Here is a 25,970-nt window from a genome sequence, read left to right as displayed (position 1 = left end):
CCCAGGCGATCCTCCCTCACTTGTCAACCAGAAGCAATGGACCTCCCCTGGCCACCTGAATAGAGGATTCTCGGGGCCTACATGAGAGAATACCCATAGGTTTCTCACATGGACCACGTTGTAAAGTTTTCTCAACAAATGCCATTTTATTATATTTAAAGGTTGGTTGAACGCCTCACTATCCTTAACCTGACTAGGTTTCCCTGCCTAAAATAAACTAAAGGAAACACTCTAACAAAGGATATCTCTCCCTCAAACATATAACAAATGAATAAGGAAATACATGGCAGTTAAAAAAAAAAAACAAATAATTGAATTCACAATGCAAACACAGTCTCTCTTCACAACTTGGGTGAATTCCCTTGCCCTAGGTTTAAACAGGATTATGTGCCACAGTTCAAGAAAAGAACACAAGGAAATCCTGGATTTCAATAAGAGTTCCACCACAGTCTTATGCCTCTTTAACTTGTCAGCGTAAACTTCCAAGACAAACTGTATAAGGCTTTTCCTCCTCCTTGAACAGGTTCTCAGTTCATAAATAGCAGCAATAATTGTCTTTATCACGATGATTTTTGCCACAAAAGAAAATTACAAAGAAATATAATTTCTTTGTAACAGCTTTACTCAACTTTTCTTTCAGCACTGTAAACAAAATAAATGGTCTCTGTCAGAACCTCTCCAACTTCCACCTGGTTTACTCTCATGCCAGGCTCACTTCTCAAAAGGTTTGTCATCTGGGTATAATCCCCTGCCTGAACAACTTTCACAACAACAGTGATTTGGAGGTTTAGCTCAACTGACATGAGGTTCACACCAATTTCACTGTGTTCAATAAATTGTAGCTTCAGCATTTGCAACAACTTTTCAGGGAAAACGAGATTCACATTGCTGCTCTTTTATATTCTTTTTCAAATGATTCTTTGCTCCCTCTGGATATCTCTTCACCAGAAGGGCAACCTTTTTGCCCCTCTTGTTTTCCCACCACACCAGTAACCAATGACTACCAAGGATAGGGGTTCTTTCTGCTTCTCCCCTGGCTTTGGCAATGTGAGTTTCTACCAGCTTTCAGTAAATGTTGGACAAAGTATGGGTGAAACGTCTCCCCCTCTGCAGACCTTTCATTAGCCCCCTTCTGCTGTTGGCAATGTTGACTAAGTTCCTCTTGCCGAAGTGTTAGTCTCTCTTGACTTGGGCAATGCTTGTAGGTGTTGGCTTTTAATAATATTGTCTCTTTGGCTTGGGCAATGCTTGTAGGTCTTAGCTTTTAACAATATTGCCCCCTTGGTTTGCTTGGTTTTCCACAGACTCACACCTTTAGCATCACAGTCATTCACCTTGCTTACCAAATGTTGCTTTTTATTAGAGTTTCGAATTTACCTTGGGAATCACTTTCACTTCTACACGTGTACCGCGTCTGCTTCTGTTCAATCTTTTGGTATTCAAAATTTAATTCGGACCTTCTGTCACTCCTACGTGAGCGTTGCTCATTCGCCGAACACCTGCCTGAGCCACGCGAGGGGCAGTGGAGCGTTCCTGGGTCACTATAAACCTGTGACCTCACAGGGTAAGCCACATGACTCAATTTCCCTCACTGCTCGCAGAAATTCTGCTTTGGTGACTGCAAACTGATTCCTTTAGTCCACCTTCTCCCACGCCACCTGTATTTGGAGCTTCCCTTGGTCTGGAGCTCGCTTGATGTACCACGCTAGCCTCCAGAAATCTCTTTGAGCCCCTCAGGTGCATCCCAGCCATCTTAGGTGGCCTTTCAGGAAGGAAAGCTTCCCTTGCCTTTGCTTCCTGCTGCACAACCTCTGCAACACGGGTCTCCAACGGGCAAGCTTCTTTTCTTCATGACCTCTGCCCTTCCAACTTTGGGAGGCACAGACCCTCTCAGGACCGGCAGCTGCAATCTGCCACACAGGGGTCCCGGTGTCCTCTCTTTACTCCAGTTTCAGTACGGGCTGCTTGCACGAGTCACACTGCTGCTTTTACTGCTACTGCTCTTCTCATGCTAGCTCATAGCCTGCATCTGAGGGGGCTATGTAAGCCTCTCAGTCTCCCTCAGGTGTGGGTCATTGGGATTAATGACTTGACTTCTCCTGCAACATTGCATCGTTTCAACCCTCTTCCTTGTCCCAATACCTAGGGAATTATGGGACTTCAAGTCCCTAATCACAGTTAGTTTTCTGAGCTTGGTTTGCATTTTTAAACACACCTTTGTTCTTCCCAATATTCTTTAAAGGATTTTACTAAGAATTAGTCAACAAACTTGATTGACAAGGAATAGGCAATTTAAGCTGCTATTATTGAAAGACTTTCTTACACTGTACCTTTGGACATCAGAGAAGTCTTTAGCTTTTCAAGTTTCAAGATTTTTGTAAGGAGTTATATTCCTCCCAAGGCCTAGTAGTTTAAAATTGTTTCCACCACTAATTACAAGCGGATCTTGCGCAATGGCAAGATGGCCATTGCAACAAGCCATTACATACTTTGGCATTGTGGAGTTATTCTAGGGAAGGACAAATAGTGTTTCTCATCCCACAGAGTCCTCTCATTCCCCTGGGCCTTTTTCCTCCTCCCAAGTGATCCTCCCGCAGAACACCACACCCATGTCACGATCAGAAAGCATCTTACTTTCCCTGGGCACCTGGGAGGAGACCTTAGACAGGGAATTAGTGGGGAATCTGTAGGATTCATCACAGTGCACAGAACAAGGGAAGGGGTGTTGCTTCACCTATTTTCTGGTGCAGAGGGCTTGCACTCCATCCTGGATCTGCGGCTGCTGTACTTGCTCCTATGCAAGGACAAGTTGAAGATGGTTACTCAAGCCCAGATTCTACAAGCCCTGGATCTGCAGGACTTGTTGGTTTTCCTGGATCTTCAAGATGCCTACTTCCATGTGTCGATTCAAAGAAAGCACAGGGAGTATTTGAGGTTCGTGGTAGGTCAACACCATTTCAGTTCAAGGTCCTGCCATTTGAGCTTTCTTCCACTCCCAGGGTTTTCACCAAGTTGCTAGCAGTGGTGGTGGTTCACCTCAGAAAGGGAGGGCATTCAAGTCTTTCCCTAGCTGGATGATTGGCTCACCCGAGCTAGCTCCACAGATCTAGTGTCGGAGCACCTACTCCGCACATGCACTCTATTGCACAGCCTGAGCTTTTCACTGAACTTCAAAAAGTCTTGATCTGTGTGTTCTTGGACACTCACATGCGCAGGACTTTCCTGTCCGAGGGTCGAGTGGCAAATGTCTTTCAGATGGTGAATGTCCTCCAATCCGAGTGACAAGTTCCAGCATCTGCCTTCCTGCACCTTCTGGCCCTTATGGTCTTCTGCATTCTAGTGGTGCCAGAGGCGAGGCTGTGCATGAGATTGTTTCAGTGGCTTCTATGTTGCCAATGGTTGCAGTTTCAGGGCCACATGCTGGGCTATTTTGCAGGTTTTGGACCTGGTGGATCATGGTAGGAGGTGCAAGACAACTTGCCGGAACGCGCGTTGTTTCGCCAACCTCAGTGAGTGAACTGTGGTCTCCCGTGAAGTCTCTGGAACACATCAACTTACTAGAGCTAAGGGCAATCGAGAAGGCCGGTATGCAGTGATATTATTGAATAGAAAACAACAAATGGATGTTTAAATGAACCCAAAACATCTCAAAGAAAATAATGAATTGTTTAAAAATATGCATATGTGGTTGGGAATAGGAATAGTCGTTTTTGGGGTGGGGGAAAATAATTTTTTTAAAAGGGTGGGATTGGGCAAGGGTGTGGGGGGAAGACCCCCCCAAAAACAACAATTGTTTGTGTTTTTTCTAACTCATTCTTTGTTTTATAATTCGATATAATCACATGTAACCAGTTGGGCCTGGTCGCTTTCCTCCCCTCTGTGAAACACAATACTGTGCAGATCCGGACGGATACCACAGTGGCTGGCATTACCTCAACAAGCCAGGTGGCGTGGGGTCCTTGCCTCTGTGCAGAGAAGCAATGTGACTGTGGTTCTGGGCTCTGGAAAACGGTGTCTCTCTGGCGGCATTCATCTGCCGAATTAGAGAATGTCACAGCTGATGCCTTCAGCAGAAATATTTGCTTGAGCCGACATATTTGTGCCTCCCAGAGTGGGAGCTGTCAGAAAGTTTGGAGGAGATCTCCTTTTGTGGAACTCCTCGAGCAGACCTCTTCGCTTCCAATGCCATCGGAAAGTGCTAGTTGTTCTGCTCGAGGGAATTTACTCATCAGGGAGATCTGCGGGGCGCGTTGATGATTGAGTGGACTTTTGACCTTCTTCATGTATTCCCGCCAATCACTGCCATTTGGCTGGTTGCCAGGAGATTGCGCCTGTTTGGAACTACAATCATCCTGATAGCCCCAGACTAAGCCCCGAGAACATTGTATCTGGAGTTGCTGGACATGTCCATCTACCCTGCCTGTCACCTTCATAGGAGAGTCGACTTGCTCTCCCATTCGAAGGGCCGGGTCTTTCACCCAAACCTCAGCAGCCTGAACCTTCATGCCTGGCCACTGAGAGGCTGATATATAATCGAGTGGGAGTCCATCGAACTCTCTGCCGCAAGTCCACCTCGTAAGAACCATTGCACCCCTAGTTCCTCCAGCAGCTTCAAACACGGCCGGAAAGGATGCCTTCCAGGATGTTCAAGCTGAGAATGTAAGATCACCTAGGCCCCCTGGAATTAAATCAACATCACCGGACTCATCAACACTTGAATCCCAAGTGGTAACGTTGAAGAAACCTAGAGTCTTTGCATTTCCTGTAAATATGCCCTGCAGACCAACTCATCGCAGCGGGGGCATCCCGCCTAATCAATTGAAGAATCTACCAAAAGGCATCTTCAAAAGGAAATCATTCAGCCACGAAAGTTTGTCTTCTTTCAGCCTAAAACAAAGAAAACGATTGTTGCCGACCCCCTGTGTGAACTTTCAGGTGCAGAAATCCTGGAGGGGCTCTGGGACAATCCCTTGACCTTGAACACTCTGGGTCACTCACCGGAGCTTGGAAAACATTCTTAGTGCCCTCAAGCAAGAGTGGGCCCAGCCTACTGACCGGACACCAACATAAGCCCATGCAAACCGGTGATTCCCCCACGCACCGAGTCGTTAAAAACAATAAACCCCCATCCTACTCGCTTGTACGAAGGGGAAGAGACTTGTAGGAAAGAGGCTTGTGACCTCAATGGAGCACCTATAATCACGAGACCTGGTCATGGTACTTTGGAAAGTGATTTAAATCCCCCTAAAAACCAAGACCCTACAAGAACACTTAATTGGTCTTCACACATCTGATTCCTCACAGGATTTCTCTACTTCATTCTGGCAGGAAAAGAACAAATGGCATGAGCAAACCCAGCAGATTGCAGTAAGTCAAATAAAAACCTGACTTACTAATAATAATGTCATCCCTTACCATTGTTCTGACCTCGTTTACCAAATTATACAAATCATTAAACGATACTTTAAAAGACCATATGACCCTGATGGCAATGATACATTTAAAACTTTTGCTTTTGGAAGGGTATATCACTGCCAAAGACTCAAGGAACTTCGATCGAGGAACAAACTCCATCCCGAAACTTTAAGTAAGAGGAACATCCAACCCACACATAACGTGTCCTCATTTCACACAAAGGCAAGTGTGGGATCAGACACAAGTGGACCTGACAGGTGAAGAAAAGAACACTACAAATCCCATCGTAACGAAAACAACGAATGGGTCCGTGGGGGATGACTCCTCATTATGCCACGGGGACCCCATTGGAAAAGACGGGAAACCACAACAGCTGCCTCTACAAGATCTAAGACTGGGGCATTTGGCACTGCAGAACTATCCGTCTCTGGACCATCACTAAATCCACAGGTGAGGGAAGTAAACAAAAGCCAGAAAGGACCTGATGCTCCCACAAACATAAATAAGCAAGACTTTTCAATCTTCCTTCAGAGGACTAAGAAGAAAGATAAAGCCAGGTCAATACGGAGCTAGTTGAACCCCAAAATGTCCACCTTACAACTAACACTGAAGATTCTCAACTAAATCTAAAAGCCAAACCTGCTCCAAGGAAAGTCCTAAGGAAAGAAATCCCCCAAGCCCTTATATCTCCACCAAATACCCTATGTGTACGAAATGTTGAGGCTACCAAATCACCTGTAAGTAATGACAATGAAATAATGCAAGAGCTGATGAACGTATCCCTGTATTCCATGGAAAACTCTAAATCCGAACTGGTCACGGAGGACATAAGACTCCAGGGTGCCCAGTGTCAGCTCTGGGAAAACGGAATGTCCATACCCACCCTTAAGCCCATTACCGAAGAGCCAGAGTCTCCCGTCTTCTTGACTCTTTCAGTAAAAAGAGAGTGTCGAGGAGATCCAATCTATCCGAGACGGTGGTCTACAAGTCATCTGACCTGGATCAAAGCATGACTATTGTTAGGTAGAATCCTGTGCAGTTCCCTTGGGGACCACTGCAAGAAGATTAAGACTACAGGAGTAAGCAGTAAACCCAATTGGTAGCAGTCTGCACCACCCAGATTTACCTGTTAGCTGTGGCTGAGCAGTCACATCTCTCAAGAAGAGTAGGGCAGTATATCGAGTATACAAAATAGGGCTAAAAACACAGTAGAGCAAACAAACACTGACCAGAGCTTTGTATCAAAAGTATATAATTATTTATTTAAAAGACACTTTAGGCAATACACTAGCACTCTAAATCAAAAGCAAGTTAAAACACAGTCAGGTAAAGTATACACACCTCCCTTGATAACTATTAGACAAGTCAGAGTTAAAACACCACTATTTGTTAAACAGATGTGAGCGTGTAACCTAGATGGCACTCCAATAGTTAAGTTAAAGGGTGAGAAAAAGGCAGAGCATAAAAATAAAAGAGTTCCCAACACTTTTAGAAGTTCAAAGCAAGTGAATAAAGGCAGTAAACCCTGTAGAGCCAACGTTCATAGGCCAGGCCCACTTTAAATGGAGCAAAGCGAGATGTGCCCAAGATCACACAGTTTAAAATGCACTAAAAGTGATTGCAGAATGTTCAGAAGAGGTTGGGGTGATTCAAGAAGTAAAGTTAGAAGGTCTGGGGCCAACCCAGTTGGAAAGCCAAGGATTTAAGGGTCACCTTTAGCAATCCGTAGAAAGGGAGGCCAGGCATAACACAGTACCTTAAAGAGAGAGGAAGCTCCAGCGGTGGCAGTTGTTCCTGGCAGTGGTTGCATTTCGTTGTTTTGACCAGGGGAAGAGAGGATCTCGTCGAGGAGGAAACTTGGAGTCGTTGCACTGCCCAGGGATGAAACCAGCCGCAAAGTTCATCAGTTAAAAGGTGCGTTCCTTTTATTTGCGGTCAAAGTGGTGAAGCTTGGCTATCCGGTCGCCGGGGTGCTTGGCACGGGCGATTCGACCAAGAGATGTCTTTGGAAGGCGAAAGGGGCAAACTGGTTGATCCCACCAGCTCAAAGGAAGAAGACTCGTCCAGCAGAAGATCTTCTCTTGTCGTTGGGTAAGTGGTGAGTTCGTTGCAGCAGGGCTTAGGGCTCCACCGGTGGTGTCGTCGTTGCTTAGCTTCTTCCCTCTTCGGATTCTTAGGTCCTGTGGCGACTTCTGAAGTTCCAGTCTCAAAGGCCCTGCTTTTATGCTGAAAAAACCCCATTGAACAGCCTAGCTGTCACTCACACATGCTAAGTGGTGAGCCGGGCGGCTCACCACCGGGCCAATCAGAATAGAGTGCGACTTGGGTTGCTAAGGCAACGCAGTCCAGGGTGCCAATTCCCCTCCCCACACATCCTGTGGAACCCAGACAGAGTGGCACCATTTGGAGGGCTTCTGTGGAGAAGCCCGCCAAAAAGTGGAACAAAGGACTCGAGTTTGGTTAGAGTTACAGAGACGGACTCAAGCGCCATTTTAGAAAAGAGTTCTGGCAAAAGACCCAACCGTTGATTTAATATTAAATAAATAAACCAGCGGTATCTTTAACATTGCACCAAAAAGTGGTGCGTTTAAAATCAATGGGAAAATCCCATAGGAAATATTCCAGTGGAATATTTTGCGTGGTAACCACTGCCACCAGCCAGAAACTCGACAAGGGGGGACTGGACAGTGCCCCCTTGGAAACAGACCCAGGGGCAATCGAATTAACCCCTTCCAGTACTTCCACAATATGATGGTTTGTACTGGTTCTGTTCACAATTTTGGACTAGTAAAGGCATTGGTGACTTTACATGCCCTGGGAGACAGTAGTCAGTCCCAGGGTATGGAGTCTATGTTTGGGGGTCACTATGACACCACCGTGTTACTGCACTGAGGGTGCTGTGTAACACACATGAAAAACAGATGATACCCTATGGAGTAAAAGAGCCTATAAGCACATACAAAGTCAAAGATATACCTCAAATCATGCCTAAGAGTGGGAGGAAAAGAGTCTCACTCTTAGCAGGAGAAAAAAACAAACCCCAAAAATCCAGCAAAGCTTCTGGGGGACTCACTAGGTTTGGGAAATTAGCCTTATAAGAGAATTCTCCCTAACAACTATGGAACTCTCCGGGTTTACCCGATCAGGGAACGGGAAAAAAAGGGCTTGGGCCCCGCCCCAGCCCAAGCCCAGAATTCAAGACGTAACACCCACTATAGGGAATATGTCACTAATGTCACCACAGACTTCCCTTTAACCAGCAAGAGGCATATTGGCTTAAAAGGAGCATCAGCTTTGGGGACAGCCAAGGACGAAGGCATCCACCCTCGTAAATCGAGCAACACAACCCAGCGCTCTGAATACAACAGCCTAGGATCGTTAAAACTTGAGAGAATCCTGGACAAATGGGATGACTTGATAATAAACAGAAAAACTGTCATGGAACTGCTCCACTGCATCCAACACCTACGTCAAGTCCTATCAAAGGATCTAAAGATCATCAAATTCGGGGACGAAAAACGAATGGACAGTATATTTCTCCACATACCATCACCTGTGCTAAAAGGGGTGTTGTTGGATGCTATGCTGCAGAAAGCCTGTTAATGCTAGGCTTCAATGTAACTCCAGTAAAAGAATCAGTGGTCTCCCCGCCCAACCCACGGAAAACAGTGGGGGGTATAAGGGCTTCCAGCATGATAGCCGAAGGTCTCAATGACTCTGTCTCTACTGGGGCGGAAAGATGGAGGAGAACGAAGCAAATAAAAATCCTTCAAGACGTTCTGGGTACGGACACATCTCGGAGGGCCCTAGGTGAAATCTGAACGTGACAATTCAACTGGATGGGCGGCCGACTCAAGGCAGAGAGATAATCACGACCTCAAACAACCAGAAACAAGGCCTGGATAAAAGCAACTGGTCTTGGCTTCCGGGAGCCTTGGCCCAACGAGATCACGCATAGCCACTCCTGCTGCCTATGCTACTCCTGCCAGAAACAGTCTGTTGCAAACCCAAGATGCCTTCGCTAAACTCTTTACAGATGGCTTCCTGGAACACTAGAGGTTTAAACACTTGACAGCACAAAGCGACGTTAATCTGGGGGTCTATGACCTAGTATGTCTGTAGGAAACCTGGTTGTGTGAGACATTCACCATTGATGGATACAAAGTAGTCCTGAGCCTCCCAGCGAAGCAGCAGAAAAGAAGACCCACATCGGACCTACTGACAGTGCTAAGATCTGGCAGGGACCTAAAATTAAGGGAAATGATCTTCTCAAATCTTTTCGCCCAAGAGCTCTTGGTGGAATGGAGCTACCCAGTGTACCCGGAAAGCCAGGACATATTAACTACCATGCTAATTATAAATCTCTACTGGGACCCTCAATCCATGTCAAATGCGTACTTTCTGGACATGACCGCTAGCTTGTTCGATGATGCATACACCAACCAGCACAACCCATACATCATTCTATGTGGAGATCTTAATGCCAGATTCATAAAGGGCGATTGTGAAAGAGGGGAGACTCAAGGAAGATCTACCTCTGTGGCCAGAAGAATTTTGTGGATGTCACACATGGTTTCACGTGACTTTCACATGCTAAATGGACTCATTGCTGGGCATATACCCCCAAGGGAGACCTGGGAAAGAGAGGACCAGCTAGCTGTGATCTATTATATCTTTGTATCAAAGAATCTCTTGCCTCCTATTTCGAAGTAGTGAAGACGGCTAACAGCGACCATAACTTTCTGTTAAGCCGTATCACTGCGACGAATTACGTCATCAGTAACGATATGCAACAGCGGCACTCGTTTGAAAATGGCTAAGCCTGCAATTGATAAGTTAACATCGACATATATAGAAAATTCAAGGTATAATGACATCATTGAAGATGACTCTAAAGTGGAATACAGCCCCCTGTTCGAATGCTATCCCATCAACAAACGAGGGCCACAGACCGGGACAACTAAGACTTCATATATACGATGCCCTAATCGTGGAAAAAAGAAGAATGCTGAGAAAACTAAGATGAACAGTGGCAAAGACAAATCATCCTGATGATATAAAAAAGGCAAACATGTCAAGTAAGACCTATAACTGGTTATTCATGCACAAAGTACAAATGTACCAAAACGATGCAGAAACCATGCTAAAAGTGATATGTGGAAGGAAGGTGAAATACATCTGGTCACTAGTTAAGTCCATTGCAGGCCAAATCATCGACCTACAACATAATAATGTTAAAGAACAGGTCTGAGTGACCTATTCCACTAACTTTTTCTACATGAAAACGGACAAGGAGACCTTACCTCCAGTGAGTAAGATCGAACCATGGGACATCCCTGATGGTGTAGAACATGTACAGGAGAAACTACAGAAGCTAAACTCATCACGACTCCTGGACCTGACAGCCTGACCAATGCCATGTTGAAGGAACAATCACAAATTGATGGAGCAAATTATCCAAACCCACTCGATCCCCAGTTCATGGAGGAAGTCAATTGCTGTCCCAATTTTCAAGAAAGCACAAAGAGAGAACCCAAAGAACTACCGACCCATGGCCCTCTTAGATGTGATCGGAAAGGTTTTTGGTTCCCTCATTCTGCAACAGCTGCAAGATTGGACCAAGGCGGTGGGATTTAACGACCCATTTCAAACGGGCTGCAAACATCTTTCTTCTGAGCATCTTGAAGGGAAGGGTGCGACAGGGCAGACCAAGGCTTTTCGTGGTGTTTGTCGACTTGGTTCAAGGTTTCCACAAAGTCAACCGACAACGTTTGTAGTGGAAACTGGCTGAGCTGAACTGTCTGAACTCTGTCTTGGAACCCCTGATGGCTGTTCACTCTAAAACCATCATGCAAGTGCGACTGAATCAATCTGGCCTACTATCGAGTGAAATCAACACAGCCAGAGGCGTAAAGCAGGGATGCCCACTCGCCCCGGCACTGTTCAATTTCTTCTTGGCCGACATCCAGCAGTTTGAGCCTTCCATAAGATCCTTCCCCCGACCATAGGGGGTGTTCGGCTAAATCGTCTTTTGTACGCAGATGATCTAGTCTTAATAGACCAGACTCCGGTGGGCCTCCAACGCCAGCTGGATAGCCTGCAACAATACATTGACAAGAAAGATTTGGAAATCAACATAGGGAAAACAAAAATAATGTGTTTTGAATAAACAAAACAACACAAGGAAAAACTGAAATGGTTCTTGGGCGGCACAAAAATTGAGCAATTAAAGCACTTCAAATACTTAGGAGTCATGCTAAACAACAGCGCAGTCCAAACACTGATGGTGAACCACCTCCGTGAGAAAGCGAAGAACTTGGCTAGTCAAGCCATGGCTCTCAGCAAGAAATACAGCCACTTTTCTATACAGCCAGTGCTGAACTTCTACAAATCAAAAGTAGTCCCTTTGCTGACCTACCGTGCAGAGGCCATTATAAACATCCCAGAGACAGCATGGCCCAGGGTTGAGGGACTCTTTTGGAAGAGAGCGCGGGGTGTCCCTACTTCAACACCGGTCCAGACCATACAGAGAGAGCTAGGTCTTCTGTCCTTAAGAGCTGTGGTGGAATGGAACAGCCTAGCTCGGTTCCGTAAAATCATCTTATCTCTGCAGCCGGTATTCTTCAAGATCATTAACGAAGAACTGCTAGGAGAGTCTAACGCAACGCTGGAGAACTGGGCAAACAAAAACAGAGACACACTGGAGATGATCGATTGCACTGAAAATGATCTGAAAACAAATCCTGCGAGAGTAAAAAAGAAGTTAGTAGAAAGTGACTGTAAAAATACTCTTGCATGTTATATAGCCAAAGGTTTTGTACGATATTTGAATATGTTGTAAGTGATCACATGTCTTTTTTATGTTTTAAAAAAAATTGAAGCAAACAAATAAAAATGTATGACTTGCAAATAAGGTGTATTTGTTAAAAGAGGTATACTCTACCAAATAAGAAAGTAGCTGTACGATTTAACTGCCTGATGCCCAGGAAGGGACTATAGAGAGGGGTAGTCGATCTGTTTTTTCCTTCTTTGTAGGAGGAGGGTGGCCTTTATATGAGCAATAGAGAAAAGGCATTTTATATTATTATGACATGGAAGCCAAATATGGAGCGATTGTACACCCGGCTTCGAGGCCGTACGACATTTGGGGACAATACGTAGCCTACCTGCTTTAGGCCACTAGCGATGCTTCCGAAGGTTCAGATCATGAGTCTGTCAAATAGATGGGGTGCAAATGTTATTGTACTCAGGGGGGGGGGTGGAGGGGAGGAGGGAGGGGTTGCAGGGGGGTTGGGGGTTCTGTTGCCGTCTGTACTGTTTTTGGTTGTTGATTTTATGATGTTCATGAAAACTAATAAAGGCAGTTTTAAAAAAAATAGAATGAGGAGAAATGACGTTCTTAAAGAAACTTTCAGTGGTTCATAACTTAACAACTAATACATTTCCTTAGGTTGAGCTTAGAATGACTCAACCCATGCATGGTGTGAAATTGGACCTAGTTGTTGTATAGGTATACGTATCAGACTATTATATATGATGTATTCGAAACAATGGTTGGCAAGTAGATCTTAATGCTTAAGTGTATAGTTAAAATTCTGTGTGATTTGAGCTATTCGCATCTTGTAGATAATAGTCACAATGTTGCTAAGGCTGATGAGAAGGCTTCAGTGGAGGCAATAAAGCCAAGATTGTTGACCATACATGAGATATTGCTCCTTTCAATGCATAACTTCCTCTTATTACCGGTCTGAGCATTGAACCTAATCTGGAATATGGTAAAACAACTTTTAATAGAATGCTATTTGAGTATTCCATTCACTCAGATGGAGACTATTATGTTGCTTTCATGCCAGTTAGGCACCCGTCTAGCTATACGTGCATTTAGACAAGATTTAGCTGTTGAAGAAACTCCATTTTGTGCTTGGTTTCAGGACCACAGAATAAGGTCTATTGTCCAGAGGAAAGTAGAATTCTTTCATATGGTCGCGGCCCTGGTCAAACCTTTATCATCATCGTTGGGTATATTTTTATGCATGGTATATTATACAATATTTCTTCTGTGCCCATCACCACTATAGGAGTCTCAGGGCACCTGAATCTTGTCCGAGAGGTGGTGTATTGTGATGCCGCCTGAGTGTCGTCAGCACTATTGCCATGCAGTATTGCCTAGATTTTCTGTTTGGTCAGGATGACCGTTTTGGCAGAGCAGTCCTCCGAAATGTTGTGATCTGATCAGTTTTCTTTGACATTGCTCTCCCTTCATTTGGAAACTGCACTACTGCTGTTGGAGTCTAAGATGAGCAATCTGTGGGAGAACACTATCAATTAGAAGAACAAATGCCTTACCTTTGGTAATGTTCTTTCTGATGGATGTTACTCCCACTGATCCCTCATCGGCCACCCAGCGTACCCCTCTGATGGAGAGTTCTTTCAGTTGAGTTTCTTTATAGTTCCCCAATGCCTCTGAGCATGGGAATAAAAAGACAGAAACTGAGGTTATGGGGCGTGTTTCGAGCTATATTTGGACGCTGGCGTCACATCCAGCATTGAGGAGTACATTTGTCGAATGATACTGAAGTTGCATGGCACTCCCTGCTGGTAAAATGTTTTAGTGATTCAGCTGAAGCTGCAGGAATATAGCTAAGATGAAGAATATGTGGGTGGACAGCCATCAGAAAGGACATTACCAAAGAAGAGTAATTTGTTCTTCCCTTTAAAAACAGCACACATCTAGGGTTTTTATATCCAGGCCCTGAAACCTGGCCTCTCCCTTTCCATGCCCAGTCCTTGTCTTGAGGGCTTCCTGTCATGATTCACTGGCACCAGGTCCAAACCTCTAGTCGTCCTCCCAGTCTCCTCACCCCTCCTCCAGGCAGCCCGCTGTGCTCCAAAGGACAAGGGAGGGGGACCTGCACCTTTTCCTATGCACTCACCTGAAATCTGTGGCCCACTCCTTTCCTTCTTTTGCTGCTTCCTCATCGCTGATATCTCCTTCTCCAGTGCTGATCGGGCACCTGACCCCGGAAGCTGTCCCTGTAGGCTGGTGAAGGCCCGGCCCACTTCTTCAGCTTGGGTGTGAGGGCCTCTCTCCACCGTTCTCTCAAGGCCTCTGGTTCCTGCTCCGGCCCGCTACTTAGTAGCAAGCCTTACCGCAGAGGGACCGGCTGCACATTGAAAGACTGGGTAGGGGGTGGACTAATCTCCTCCAGACTGCCCCCTGCGCAGGTCTCCCTTCTCCGTCACCCCCTAGTGGGCCCTCCCAGTTTGCAGTGTTTCAATATTTGCTACACGCATTTGGGAGTTGCATTATGAATGCATCATCAATTAAGTATTCAAATAGTTTAAAAATTAACCTCTGTTCAAAATCTGAAGAATGTTTTATATGAACTTGCGTATGTAATTATGATATTCTCAGTGACTCCCTTTTGAGACTGTGGTGCTGCCCTGTAGTAACATTGAATGTCTACAAATATCACTGGGTTCCTCACATAAAACTGCAAGAATAGTGACCTTTTGCCAACGTAGATCACTGGGCTTCTTAAATATATCAATAAAACTCTGTAAGATATGATAGTGGCCTGTCGCAGGTGCATGTGTTTTTAATTGTAACATTGTTATCTGAATAGTGCTCTCTTTCATAAAACTCTGATGCAGGGTTCTTTAAGCTGCAAACAAGTTTATACTAATAATTGCCTTTGCATGTTTTCCAATTGGTGATTTTAACGCATGGCAGACCGCCACATATAGGTATGTGTCATTTTGAGTCGTGTTGCCATTTACATACATGTTTGAATTTAATACATTTAAAGTATTCATTTGTTTTGTATGCAGATACAAGGAAGCAGCCGTCGCCTATGAAAATGCCAAAGACTGGGACAACCTCATCCGCATCCACCTTGATCACCTTAACAATCCAGAAAAGGCGGTTGGTATAGTAAGAGAAACTCAATCTCTCGATGGAGCCAAGATGGTGGCCAGGTAACTGATATTTTGTATTAGAAATGTATGTTCTTTTAAACTTGGTTTCCTTACAATCATTTATAGAAATTGTTTATATGTATGGCTCGGCTAAAAAGATCCAAAGTACACTTGACAGTTTGTGTGTATTGATTAAGAAAGATGTGAGTTGAGCTTTCTATAGTTGTCTCTAAGTCTGTGTTTTTTTAGTCACCAGTTAGATTGGATTTTGTTTTCTAACAAAACTTTATTAGATAACCAAAAATAACAACATCAGCATTTACTTGTAAATCTTGGGTTGCTTCCCTCCTTCACCATCTCCTCCCTATAAGAACGAAAACAAACAAGCAATGTCTTCGAAACATTAGACATATAACATTAGGGGCATACCCAAGAGATTTCTTTCAGGTCAAACCATTCCTGAGCCCTAATTATCTACAAACACATAGGTCCCAGACAAACATTGGAGTTTAGTCTTAGGAACCAGGTGACCTAGAAGTTACTTATCGTGAAAGAAATTGGTGATCTTCTCATTGTCAAGAATTGACACACTCTGGTCAACCACATCATACGTGTTGGTGGTTCTCACTTAGACTGTAATTGAGGTATATTCCATCTTGCCACTGATAATAGTACAAGTCTGGGATATCAAATGTAATATTACTTTCAGGTAGGGAACTCCTTGCCTGCAGGATCATCAGGGATGGTGACATTGTCGTTGGAAGCTGTGGCGCAGGCGATGGCACTGTCAGCTCCAGCTACGGCACTGCAGAGTCCCACCGCATCTGCTGCAACCGGCAGGGTACCCTCTGGGGACCTCTCCCACGCAACTAGGGGCTTGGGCGGGCCTGGACCAGACAGAGGTCTCTAGGTGCTGACAGGCCTGCCTCCGGGAGTGGCATGTCATCGGCGGTGACTGATGCCGTGGACACCGCGGCTCTGGGGAATACATCCCACCCCCTAGGGACGCCTTCATGTCGAGGATGTATGCCATCTATCCAGGTCCGTTTTGGGCTTAAACCTATGGATTCTAGGGAGGTGAATTTCCTGGAAGAACTCTATGAGGAATGTGAGGACATGCTGGTCCTGGGAGAGGACTTGCAGGGGGCCTGTGGCCTCGACACCTCCCCGGAGATGGACTTTTTGTCAGCGCCCACCCCAGAAAAGTCTCCTGCCGCCTTCCAGCACTTGATGGCTAAGGTGGCCAGTTCTTTGGGGCCATCTTCTGCGTCCAGGTCCTAGGTTCAGTATGAACTTTGTGATATTCTGGACGATAGCCCCAAAAAAGAGATGCTCCTGTCCTTCAATGTGGCAGTAGAGGCCCCCATATTGGGGGTTTGGGAGAAACCTGCCTCTGTTTTGGCAGTGGACAGGGATCTGATGGGGAAACACTTTCCCGCTCCGCCAGAACTGGCCTTTCCTTACTCCCTTGCGTCACCTGGCAGCTTGGTGGTTCAGGCTGCGACTGCTCGATTGAAAACATCTACCTTCCCGTTCCTTCCACTGGACAGGGAAAGTCAGAGGTGCAGCGCATGGGGCAAGAAGGTGTTTGCGTTGAGCAGTCTTGCACCGCTGGCCATGAATGCCTCTGCACCACAGCGAAGTCCACCTTCGGCCTTTGGAAGGCGGTGGACAATGTGGCTGAGTATATCCCAGAGGGAGATGAGGGGCAGCTTCCTGTCGTTGGTGTCTGACGGCAAGGAGGAGGCATGTCAGATGCTGCAGTCAGGACTGGACACAGCGTACTGTGTGGGAAGGACCATAGCTACTAGCACAGTGGTCAGGCACCACTTGTGGCTGAGGACATCAGGGTTTGCAGCCAACATCCAGACAAGGCTGTTGGTTATGCCGTTGTACAGTCAAAACCTTTTTGGAGCTAAGGCAGACAATGCCATCCAGAAGGTTCAGTCATCTAAGGTGACTGCCAAGTCTTTGAGGCTAGCAGTGCAACAGCCTTCCGCACAGCCGTCATCTCGGGCAGGGGTTTTCGTCCCTTTCCCGCTTTGCCCCTAGGAACCATGGTCAGTCTGCCCCAAGGAGACGGCAGGGCAAGTACTTCCCAAGAGGCAGCAGAAGGGCTGTCTGGTGAGGGGAAGTTGTAGGGGCTGCTGTTCCCACCACACCCCAGGGTGCCAAACATCAGTGATGGGCTTTGCCATAGTTCACAGGTAGACAAGGGGAAACCGATAAGAAACCGGACTGTGTTGAACAAAACCTGCCAAGTGGCAGATTGAGAAGAGTTCAAAGAACTGTGAATAGAAAAGGAGCAAACCAGCTGCTCCAAGTGGGTGTTACTCGAGAAGCTCTGGTTGCTTCCATGTTGAAAAACTACAGATACCAGAAGGACGTAGGAGAGCCGCCAAAACTGGTCAAATTGATCATACTGGAGGTCTAGCAAAATCCCCATATAGTCGAAAGCCTTTGACCTAAGGACTGTAGGGAAAGCAAGGGAAGTGAATCCTGCATCGTGAGAAAGCAAGGGAAGTGAATCCCGCATCAAAAGAGAAAACCTTTGAGAACGTAAAGGGGAGTGAATCCCACTAAAGTGAAAAGTGGCAAGAGTGAACCCGGAGGAGGTATGCCATTAAAGAGGGGCAAAGTCCCAAGAAACAGTTTGTTGACAAAGGTGAACCCGGCACTGTTTGAAAAGACTTTAAGACTGCTGAAAGTAAAAAGGTGAACTGTCTTTGTGCAAAGCCATAGTTAACACGGAAGAGGGAGGCTGAGAATCGAGACAAATATTCGAAATGGGTCTGCCCTCGGAAGAGAGGGACCCAGGGGTGACAAATCCTCACCTCAAGTGCAACCCAAAAGGAACTTTTGTTTGTTGTTTCTTTTTTTTGGAACTATCACACCCTCGGAAGCAGGACACGCAGCCACCGAAGGTTTTTATATCGAAGATAAATGTTTGAGGGGTCTACGCCCGGAAGAGGTGGTCCTACGGATGAAGCCATCACCCAACATACATGTGGAACTGAACTTTTTGTTTGTTGAGTACATCGGGCCCTCAAAGGCTAGAGACCTTTAGTGAAAAAGACTTGACCATCGAAGAACCCGATAGCTGATATCTAACTGTCGGCTCGTGCTGGGGAAACCTCGAGCATGTGCTTTGCTGAGCAGCTCCACCTTATCCTGTGCTCAAAACATGGGGAAGGAAGACCCCTGGCAATCACATCCTGACATTATTTTGTGAACACTTCTTTCTTTTGAAAACCCTATCCCGCACTCTTTCTACATTTAGTTGTAAGGATTTGGCAATAGGTTTTTCTTAGTAAAGCCCATTTATTTTTACAAAATGCCACAAATACTGCGTTATTTTCATTTGATGGTCAACGCTTGCTCCCATCTTAGATTTAGGTTTAGATTAGGAATTCTTCCAACCTGCATACAGTTTAATAAACACCCTTGAACTGTGATCACTTGTGTCTGTCTTTACTATTGCCACCATGAGTTCTTCACATATGGTGTCAGGGTTGGGATTTGATTCAACTGATAACAAATTGAAACCCATGCTAATAATTGTGGTACCACCAGAAGGGGAAAATACAATTGTTGATTTGCTAGATTCTTTTTTTTTTAAAACAAATATTTTTATTGGTTTTACAACATGAACAATCAACATAACCCCCTCCATCCCCCCTCGCTTCCCCCCCCCCGGAATGTCCACCGTTCTATTTAGCTTCTGTTTGCAGAGTCAGTGACTTATCTGAACATATCAAGAATTCTAATTTTATGTGGGCACCACTGTTCCATATAGTCGCTTTGTAGGTACTCCAAAGTGTCCGACCAATCCTCCCTGAATTTCTGATAGTTCCCTTGTAGGTTGTAGGTTGTATGTCATATGTTCCATTGTTATATGGTACCATGCTCTTCTTATCCAGTCTATTGCAACGGGCGGGGACCATTGCTTCCATTTTTGGGCGATTTCCAACCACACCCCAACTAAAAGACCCATGAAGTTTCTTTTCTGTGTTTTGGAGAGGGTTTTGTCCTTCGGGTTCCAAATCCCACATAGCCACACCTCCTCCCCCAGAGTCTCGGCCCCCTGGAACATTGAGCTCATGTGGCCTTTCACATCTGTCCAATATTGTTTGGGCAATCCCACCAAATGTGTCTCCAACTCCCTTCCCCTCTACATCCCCTCCAGCATACATTGGGAGAGTCCTGGAACATTCCGTGGATCCTCTCTGGGGTATAGTGCCATTGTAGGAGAATTTTCATCCACATTTCTTTCGAGTGGATGGCCCTCGTTAGTTTAGATATCATCCCCCACGTGTATTCCCACTGTCCCTTTGGGATCGTCCTTCTCAGGGTTTTTTCCCACCTCTTAATATATTGCCAGGTGACCTTTTCTCCTACGGAGTTGATGAAACCATATGTATTTGATACAAACTTTTTTGGACCCGTCGTTTGACATGATGTATTGCTCAAATGGGGTTAATTCTCTGGTGGCTGCTTGTCTTATTCTCGGTGTGTCTAGCCAATGGTACAGTTGGTCATATTTATACCTATCCGTCCCCTTCAGGTGCAGTAGGGTCGTGCAATCTTCAAAGGTCCTTATTTGTTGTTCCTGATACATATCCCCTACCACATTGCAACCCGCTTCCTCCCACTTTTGGAATGCCTTATTCTCTAGACCTGGCGGAAATTCTGGGTTTCTAAAAAGGGGCATGAAAGGGGCTGGGTCTTTAGTTAGTGTACCTTTCTTAGTTGCACCGTCCCATATTTCCAATGATGCCTGCATGATTTCGCTTATGCGTAGATTGGGATGTCTGTGTGTCTTTCCTGCCCATAGCATGTGTCTTGTCGGGTCGTTCGCCACTGCCCTATCTTGAGCAACCCACAGTTTTTGGGACTCTTCCGGAATCCATAATTGGGCTGCCTCATAGTACCTTCTAAAGTGGGGTAGAGCGCAACCCCCTTCTTTTCGTGAGGCTGTTAGTACCGAGCTTGAAATTCTAGGGGTTTTCCCTTGCCAGATGTATTCCTTGACTGCTTTCGCTAGGGATTTGAAGAAAGCCCTCGGTAGTCTTATTGGTAGGGCCTGAAATAGATTTAAGAGTTTGGGTAGGATGGTCATTTTGACGACCGTTATGCACCCCCACCATGATATCGATAACGGGTTCCACCTTTCCATGTCCCGTTTGACTTGTTGCAACAGGTTTGGGTAGTTTTGGGAGTATAATTGCTGTATTTTATGTGTTAAGGTGATGCCCAGGTATCTGGTCCCAGTCGTAGCGATTTTTTGTTGGAGGGAGCCTGCTACCGATTGGATTCGGGTTGTGTCTCCCGCCAGTGTCAGTAATTTGGATTTCTGTCTATTTATCTTGAGGCCAGATATAGAGCCATAGTTGTCTATCTCCTGGACTAGTATAGGGAGAGAGTTTTCGGGATCTCCCAACATTATTAACATATCATCAGCATATGCCACAGTTTTGTGGGTAATACCTCCCATGTCTATTCCTTTTATGTTTTGGTTGTCTCTTATTCGTGCTAGCAGTGGTTCCAGGAAAATTGCGTATAATAGGGGGGATAGTGGGCAACCTTGTTTCGTCCCTCTCTCAATTAGTATTTTATTAGACAGGAACCCATTCACCGCTATTCTAATGCTGGGGGATTTGTAATTGGCTTTTATCATATTTATGAATGTTTCTCCTATGCCCATTTTCCTCAGTATGTGGAACAGGAGGGACCATTTACTCGGTCAAACGCTTTCTCTGCGTCCAGAGTTAGTATAGCTGCGGGCGTGCCCGTTATTCCTATCTTTTCCACGATGTGGAGGACCCTCCTAATAATATCGTGTGTTTGTCGTCCGGGGACGAAACCAGACTGGTCCTGATGGATCAGTTTTGGTAGCACTTGAGTAAGTCTGTAGGCCATAATCTTAGTATACAGCTTGGCGTCTAAATTTATCAATGCTATTGGTCTATAGGAGGTCGGAGACTCGGGATCTTTCCCCTGTTTGTGTATCACCAGCATCTTGGCCTCGTTCATCATTGGGGTGATGTCGTGTTTTTCTTTGAAGGAATTAAATAATTCGGTCAAGGTCGGGGCCAGTATGTCCCCATATTCCTTGTAGAATAGCGCTGTGTAGCCATCAGGACCCGGGGCCTTGTTTCTGGGGAGGTCTCTGATTGCCTTATTGACCTCTTCAATCGTTATGTCCCTATCTAATGTGAGTTTTTCTGTGGCGGATAGCACTGTAAGGTCCACCCCCTCCAGATATGCTTTTTGGAGATTTTCATCGGGATGGTCTGTGGAATACAGCGTTCTGTAGAACCGCTCCATTATCTCCCCCATTTCGGTTGTTTGGGTCTTTCTATTCCCTTTATCGTCGCGGAGGGCCAATATGGTCCTATCTAGTTGCTTCCCTTTAAGTTGTCTAGCTAGAAGTTTATCAGCTCTATTGGCCTTAGTGTAGTACCAATGTTTTAGCCTCAGTAGGTGCCTTTCAGCTTTCTTAGTGCGGATCGCTTCTAACTGACCATGGACGTGCCTCAGGGCTTTTTGTAGCTTTATAGTTGGTTTCAGCAGTATTTCTGCCTGAATGCTCCCAATTTTGGCCTCCAGCTCCCTCTCCCACTGATAGTTCAGCTTTTCTTTTTGGGCCTTCAATGCGATTAGGTGTCCCCTGGTTACTGCCTTTAGAGCTTCCCATTGTGTTTCAATCGATATGCCAGGGTGGTTATTACTTGTAAGGTATTCAGTGATTTGTTCTTGAATTTTATTCCCCATTACAGGATCTCTAATTATGTCCTCTGGGAGTCGCCATTTCCATAGCCCAGGCGTCCGTGGGGTTAGTGCTATCTCTGCCCACAAAGGGGCGTGATCCGACAGTGATATGGTCCGATATCTGTCTTTCGTATTTTGCCCAGGATGCCAGGTGAGGCCCATAGGTAGTCTATCCTAGACATCGTATGGTGTACATGTGAATAATATGTATATCCTCATAGATTAGTATTTATGTGTCTCCAGATGTCCCCCAGAGCCATATTAGACATTTTCTTTTTTTAGGGCCTCCGAGGGAGGGCTTTGCCCCTGCTGTCTGGGGGTCGATCTGTCTAAAGAGGGGTCCCTTGCGATGTTCAGGTCTCCCCCCAATATTATCTCCGCTGTGGCGAAGTGTTCCAGCTTCTCAAGCATGTCCTTCAGAAAACCCTCTGTCCTGTGTTGGGGGCATATACTGCAGCCAGAGTTAGAGGGCAACCTTCTATAATCGTGTTGGCTAGGAGATATCTGCCCAGAGTATCAGCCTCTTTTTGGAGCACTTGTACCTTTATGGAGTCCCTGAATGCGATCAGGACTCCCACCTTTTTGTCCTTAGCGTTTGTCTGTAATATCTGGTGGTCACCCTTCAGCCGCACCTTTCCCCTGTCCTGTCTCTTTATGTGTGTTTCTTGTAGCATAATTATGTCGTACTTGTTTTGTTTTAGGTAGTGTTCCACTTTTTTCCTTTTGACAGGGGAGTTAAGGCCTCTGATGTTATATGTTAGTACCTTGATACCCATCCCGTCCATAAATGGAAAGACTCTGGTTGAGCCTTATGATCTGAGCTATGGTGGTTCCCAGTATTCCTCCTCCCCTCCCCAAGGCATGCCCCAACTCGCCTTCCTTCCCCCCTCCCCCCAAAACTGCCCTGTCATGAGCCCTGGTTCCTATGTTCGCTCAGGCGTTTCGCTGTGTGCGCCATGCTCATCTGACCACAGGGGTAACTTGTAGGGTATTCTAAGACGCTCTGGATTCCAATAGGTGTCGCCGGAGCCCTCCTCCCCCCCTCCGCACCTTATCTTTTGGAAAAAATCATCATCTGCCATCTTGTTTTCTTTGTGTAAGTCTGCGTGGGCGTGCCGTATTTACCCGATGGGGGCTTCTGGAGCTTCCCCTTTTCTTGTCATAACTTTTTTGGCGTCGGAGCTCTCCCCTTTTTCTCTACTCTCATCTAGTGTCATTCCAATCTTTTCTGGGGTCTTTTATCTCTCTGTTCTCCTTGTTCTACTTCTCGATCTTGCATGCCCAGTAGTTGTTTCCCTTCCTCACATGTCGTTATTCTCCATTGCTTGCCTTTCCATGAGAACAGGAGTCCAAAAGGAAATGTCCATTTATATTGGATCTGTTTTGACGCTAGGAGCTTCACCACCGGACCCATTTCTCTGCGTTTCTGTAGTGTTGACTGTGCCAAATCTTGGTATAGCTGTACCTCTTCTCCATTCATCCTGATGTGCTCCATTGACCTGGCTTTCCGTAATATTAGTTCTTTCTGGGGATATGAGGAGAGGGCAACTAGTACGTCCCTTGGCTGGGTGCCAGGTCCGATCCTCTTTGGACCCACCCTGTGGATCCTGTCGATTCCTACTTCCTCTTCCTCGTTTGCGTTTAAGATTTCTTTAAAGACCTGTTGCACTGCTTCTTTAAGGTGTCTGTCCTCCACCGTTTCCGCCATATTTTTTATTCTTATATTCGCTCTTCGTGATCTATTTTCTAGATCCTCGCACTGTAATTCAAGGTTATGAGTGCGGGTCAAGAGTTGTTCTTGGAGTTCCGCCTTCTGACGTGCCTCCTCGTCTAAGTTTTGGGTTATTTTTTCCAGGGTGTCCGTCCTTTCTCCCAGACTCGTGATCTCTGTTCGTAGTTCTTGTATGGCAGTTCACATGTCTTTTTTCATGGCTTCGAATTGTGACTGTGTTGTTGCTAGGAATTGCGTCTGGAGCTTCCCCGAACCACGATTTCATGTCTTCCTTAGATGCCGTCCCTGTGTCCTGCGAATCCGTGCTCTGTGTCGCGGAATGGACCTCTGGGGTCTTCTTCCTAGTGGATATGGAAGGATTGGGGTGTTCTGGCCCCCACAGTTGCGTCAGGCTCTGCTCCCCTCTTTTCTGTGATGCTTGCTGGTCTTGTTGCACTGCCCTCCCTCTAGATTTTGACATAGGTGCAGTAAGATTTTTCTGTAGTATCGGAACTGATTCTCTACCGGGGGTATCCGCTTCTCTGTTTCAGGTCTGCCTGGGGTGCGTGGGGCCTTCCCCTGCGTAGCGTGCGCCCGGTCCCTCTGCCCCCTTCTCCGCGTACCTGGAGTGTAGGAGACGCCCGTGTTCCCGCGCCCCGGTCGTCCCCTCCAGGCCTCGAGGCTTCTGATGTTGTCCTACTCCGTCCGTTATATGTCCTCCACTTAGTGCCGCCCTGTATACGCTCCGGTCCCCGGCGAGATGATTTGCTAGATTCTGACCGTGTATCCACTTTAAAAGAGGTGTTATCCTCGCAGTTACATATTCCATCTAGTCAACAGGATCTGTTCTTTAAGACTCAAGTCTTACTGGATACCCTTCCACTGTCTCATTATAACATCCAACCGTGGGACCGGATAATTCTAAAAATCCGATCTTTTCTTTCATCAGATCCAGTGCTCTCAATCCACCTCCCTCCGAGCCTTTCTTTTTCCGTGGTATTCAGTCTCCATCGAAGGTGGGACCATCAGGGTTAAAACCTAATCTATCCCTATCGACTCCTTCGACAGACTCAGAATCAGAGGATCCAAGGATTTTGAAACCTTATCCGAAGGGGTCGAGAGTCGTTTTTACTCTTATTTGGACAACACCTGGGCAACCCTTACCCCCACCCCCGAAAGAAAAGGCTGATCTATCCAATGTCATCGCCAATTTGGCAGCGCATCAGATACAAGCCGAGAATAGACTCCAGGAAAATCTAATTAGACTGAGTTACAAGCAAGGCCATTGCTACCCCAATGCATACTTCAACCATATCTCAAAGGCGAAAATTTGGGAAATATTTTCCTAAACTTCGAACGCCTTGTCGCGATACTCTGGTTGCTCCCATGTTGAAAAAGTACAGATACCAGAAGGCCCCAGGAGAGCCGCCAAAACTGGTCAAAGTGGTCATACTGGAGGTCTAGCAAAATCCCTGTATAGTCGAAAGCCTTTGACCTAAGAACTGTAGAGAAAGCAAGGGAAGTGAATCCTGCATCGTGAGAAAGCAAGGGAAGTGAATCCCGCATCAAAAGAGAAAACCTTTGAGAACGTAAAGGGGAGTGAATCCCGCTAAAGTGAAAAGTGGCAAGAGTGAACCCGGAGGAGGGATGCCAATAAAGAGGGGCGAAGTCTAAAGTCCTAAGAAAAAGTGTGTTGACAAAGGTGAACCCGGCAGACGGATGTCCACGAGAACTGTTTGAAAAGACATTAAGACTGCTGAAAATAAAAAGGTGAACTGTCTTTGTGCAAAGCCATAGTGACCCTGGGAAAGGGAGGCTGAGACTCGAGATGAAAAAATCGAAAGGGGTCTGCGCCCAGACAGGGGGACCCAGGAGTGATGAATCCTCACCTCAAGTGCAACTCCAAAGGAACTTTTGTTTGTTGTTTCATTTTTTTTGGAACTATCAGACCCTTGGAATCAGGATACTTAGCCACCGAAGGTTCTGATATCAATAAGAACTGTTTGAGGGTTCTACTCCCGGAAGAGGGGGACCCAGGGGTGAAGCCATCACCCAATGTACATGTGGAACAGAACTTTTTGTTTGTTCGTCGAGTTCATCAGGCCCTCAAAGGCAAGAGACTTTTAGTGAAAGAGACTTGACCATCAAAGAACCC

The 25,970-nt window shown here is 45.9% G+C and overlaps 1 protein-coding gene across 1 annotated transcript in view; it reads left to right on the top strand.

The window, feature by feature from the left end:
* WDR19 (WD repeat domain 19) overlaps positions 1-25,970 on the top strand; it is a 2,828,275-nt gene that overhangs the window by 1,982,797 nt on the left and 819,508 nt on the right. The window contains exon 25 of the mRNA XM_069631788.1: positions 15,247-15,393. Coding sequence (XP_069487889.1) covers positions 15,247-15,393 — 147 coding nt within the window. The remainder of the gene's footprint in view (positions 1-15,246; positions 15,394-25,970) is intronic.

This window comes from Ambystoma mexicanum, chromosome 6q (assembly GCF_040938575.1).
Source record: "Ambystoma mexicanum isolate Mex_15411 chromosome 6q, UKY_AmexF1_1, whole genome shotgun sequence".
NCBI lineage: Eukaryota > Metazoa > Chordata > Amphibia > Caudata > Ambystomatidae > Ambystoma > Ambystoma mexicanum.
Note: the sequence above shows the minus strand (reverse complement) of the source record. Positions and strands in the feature narration are given on the sequence as shown.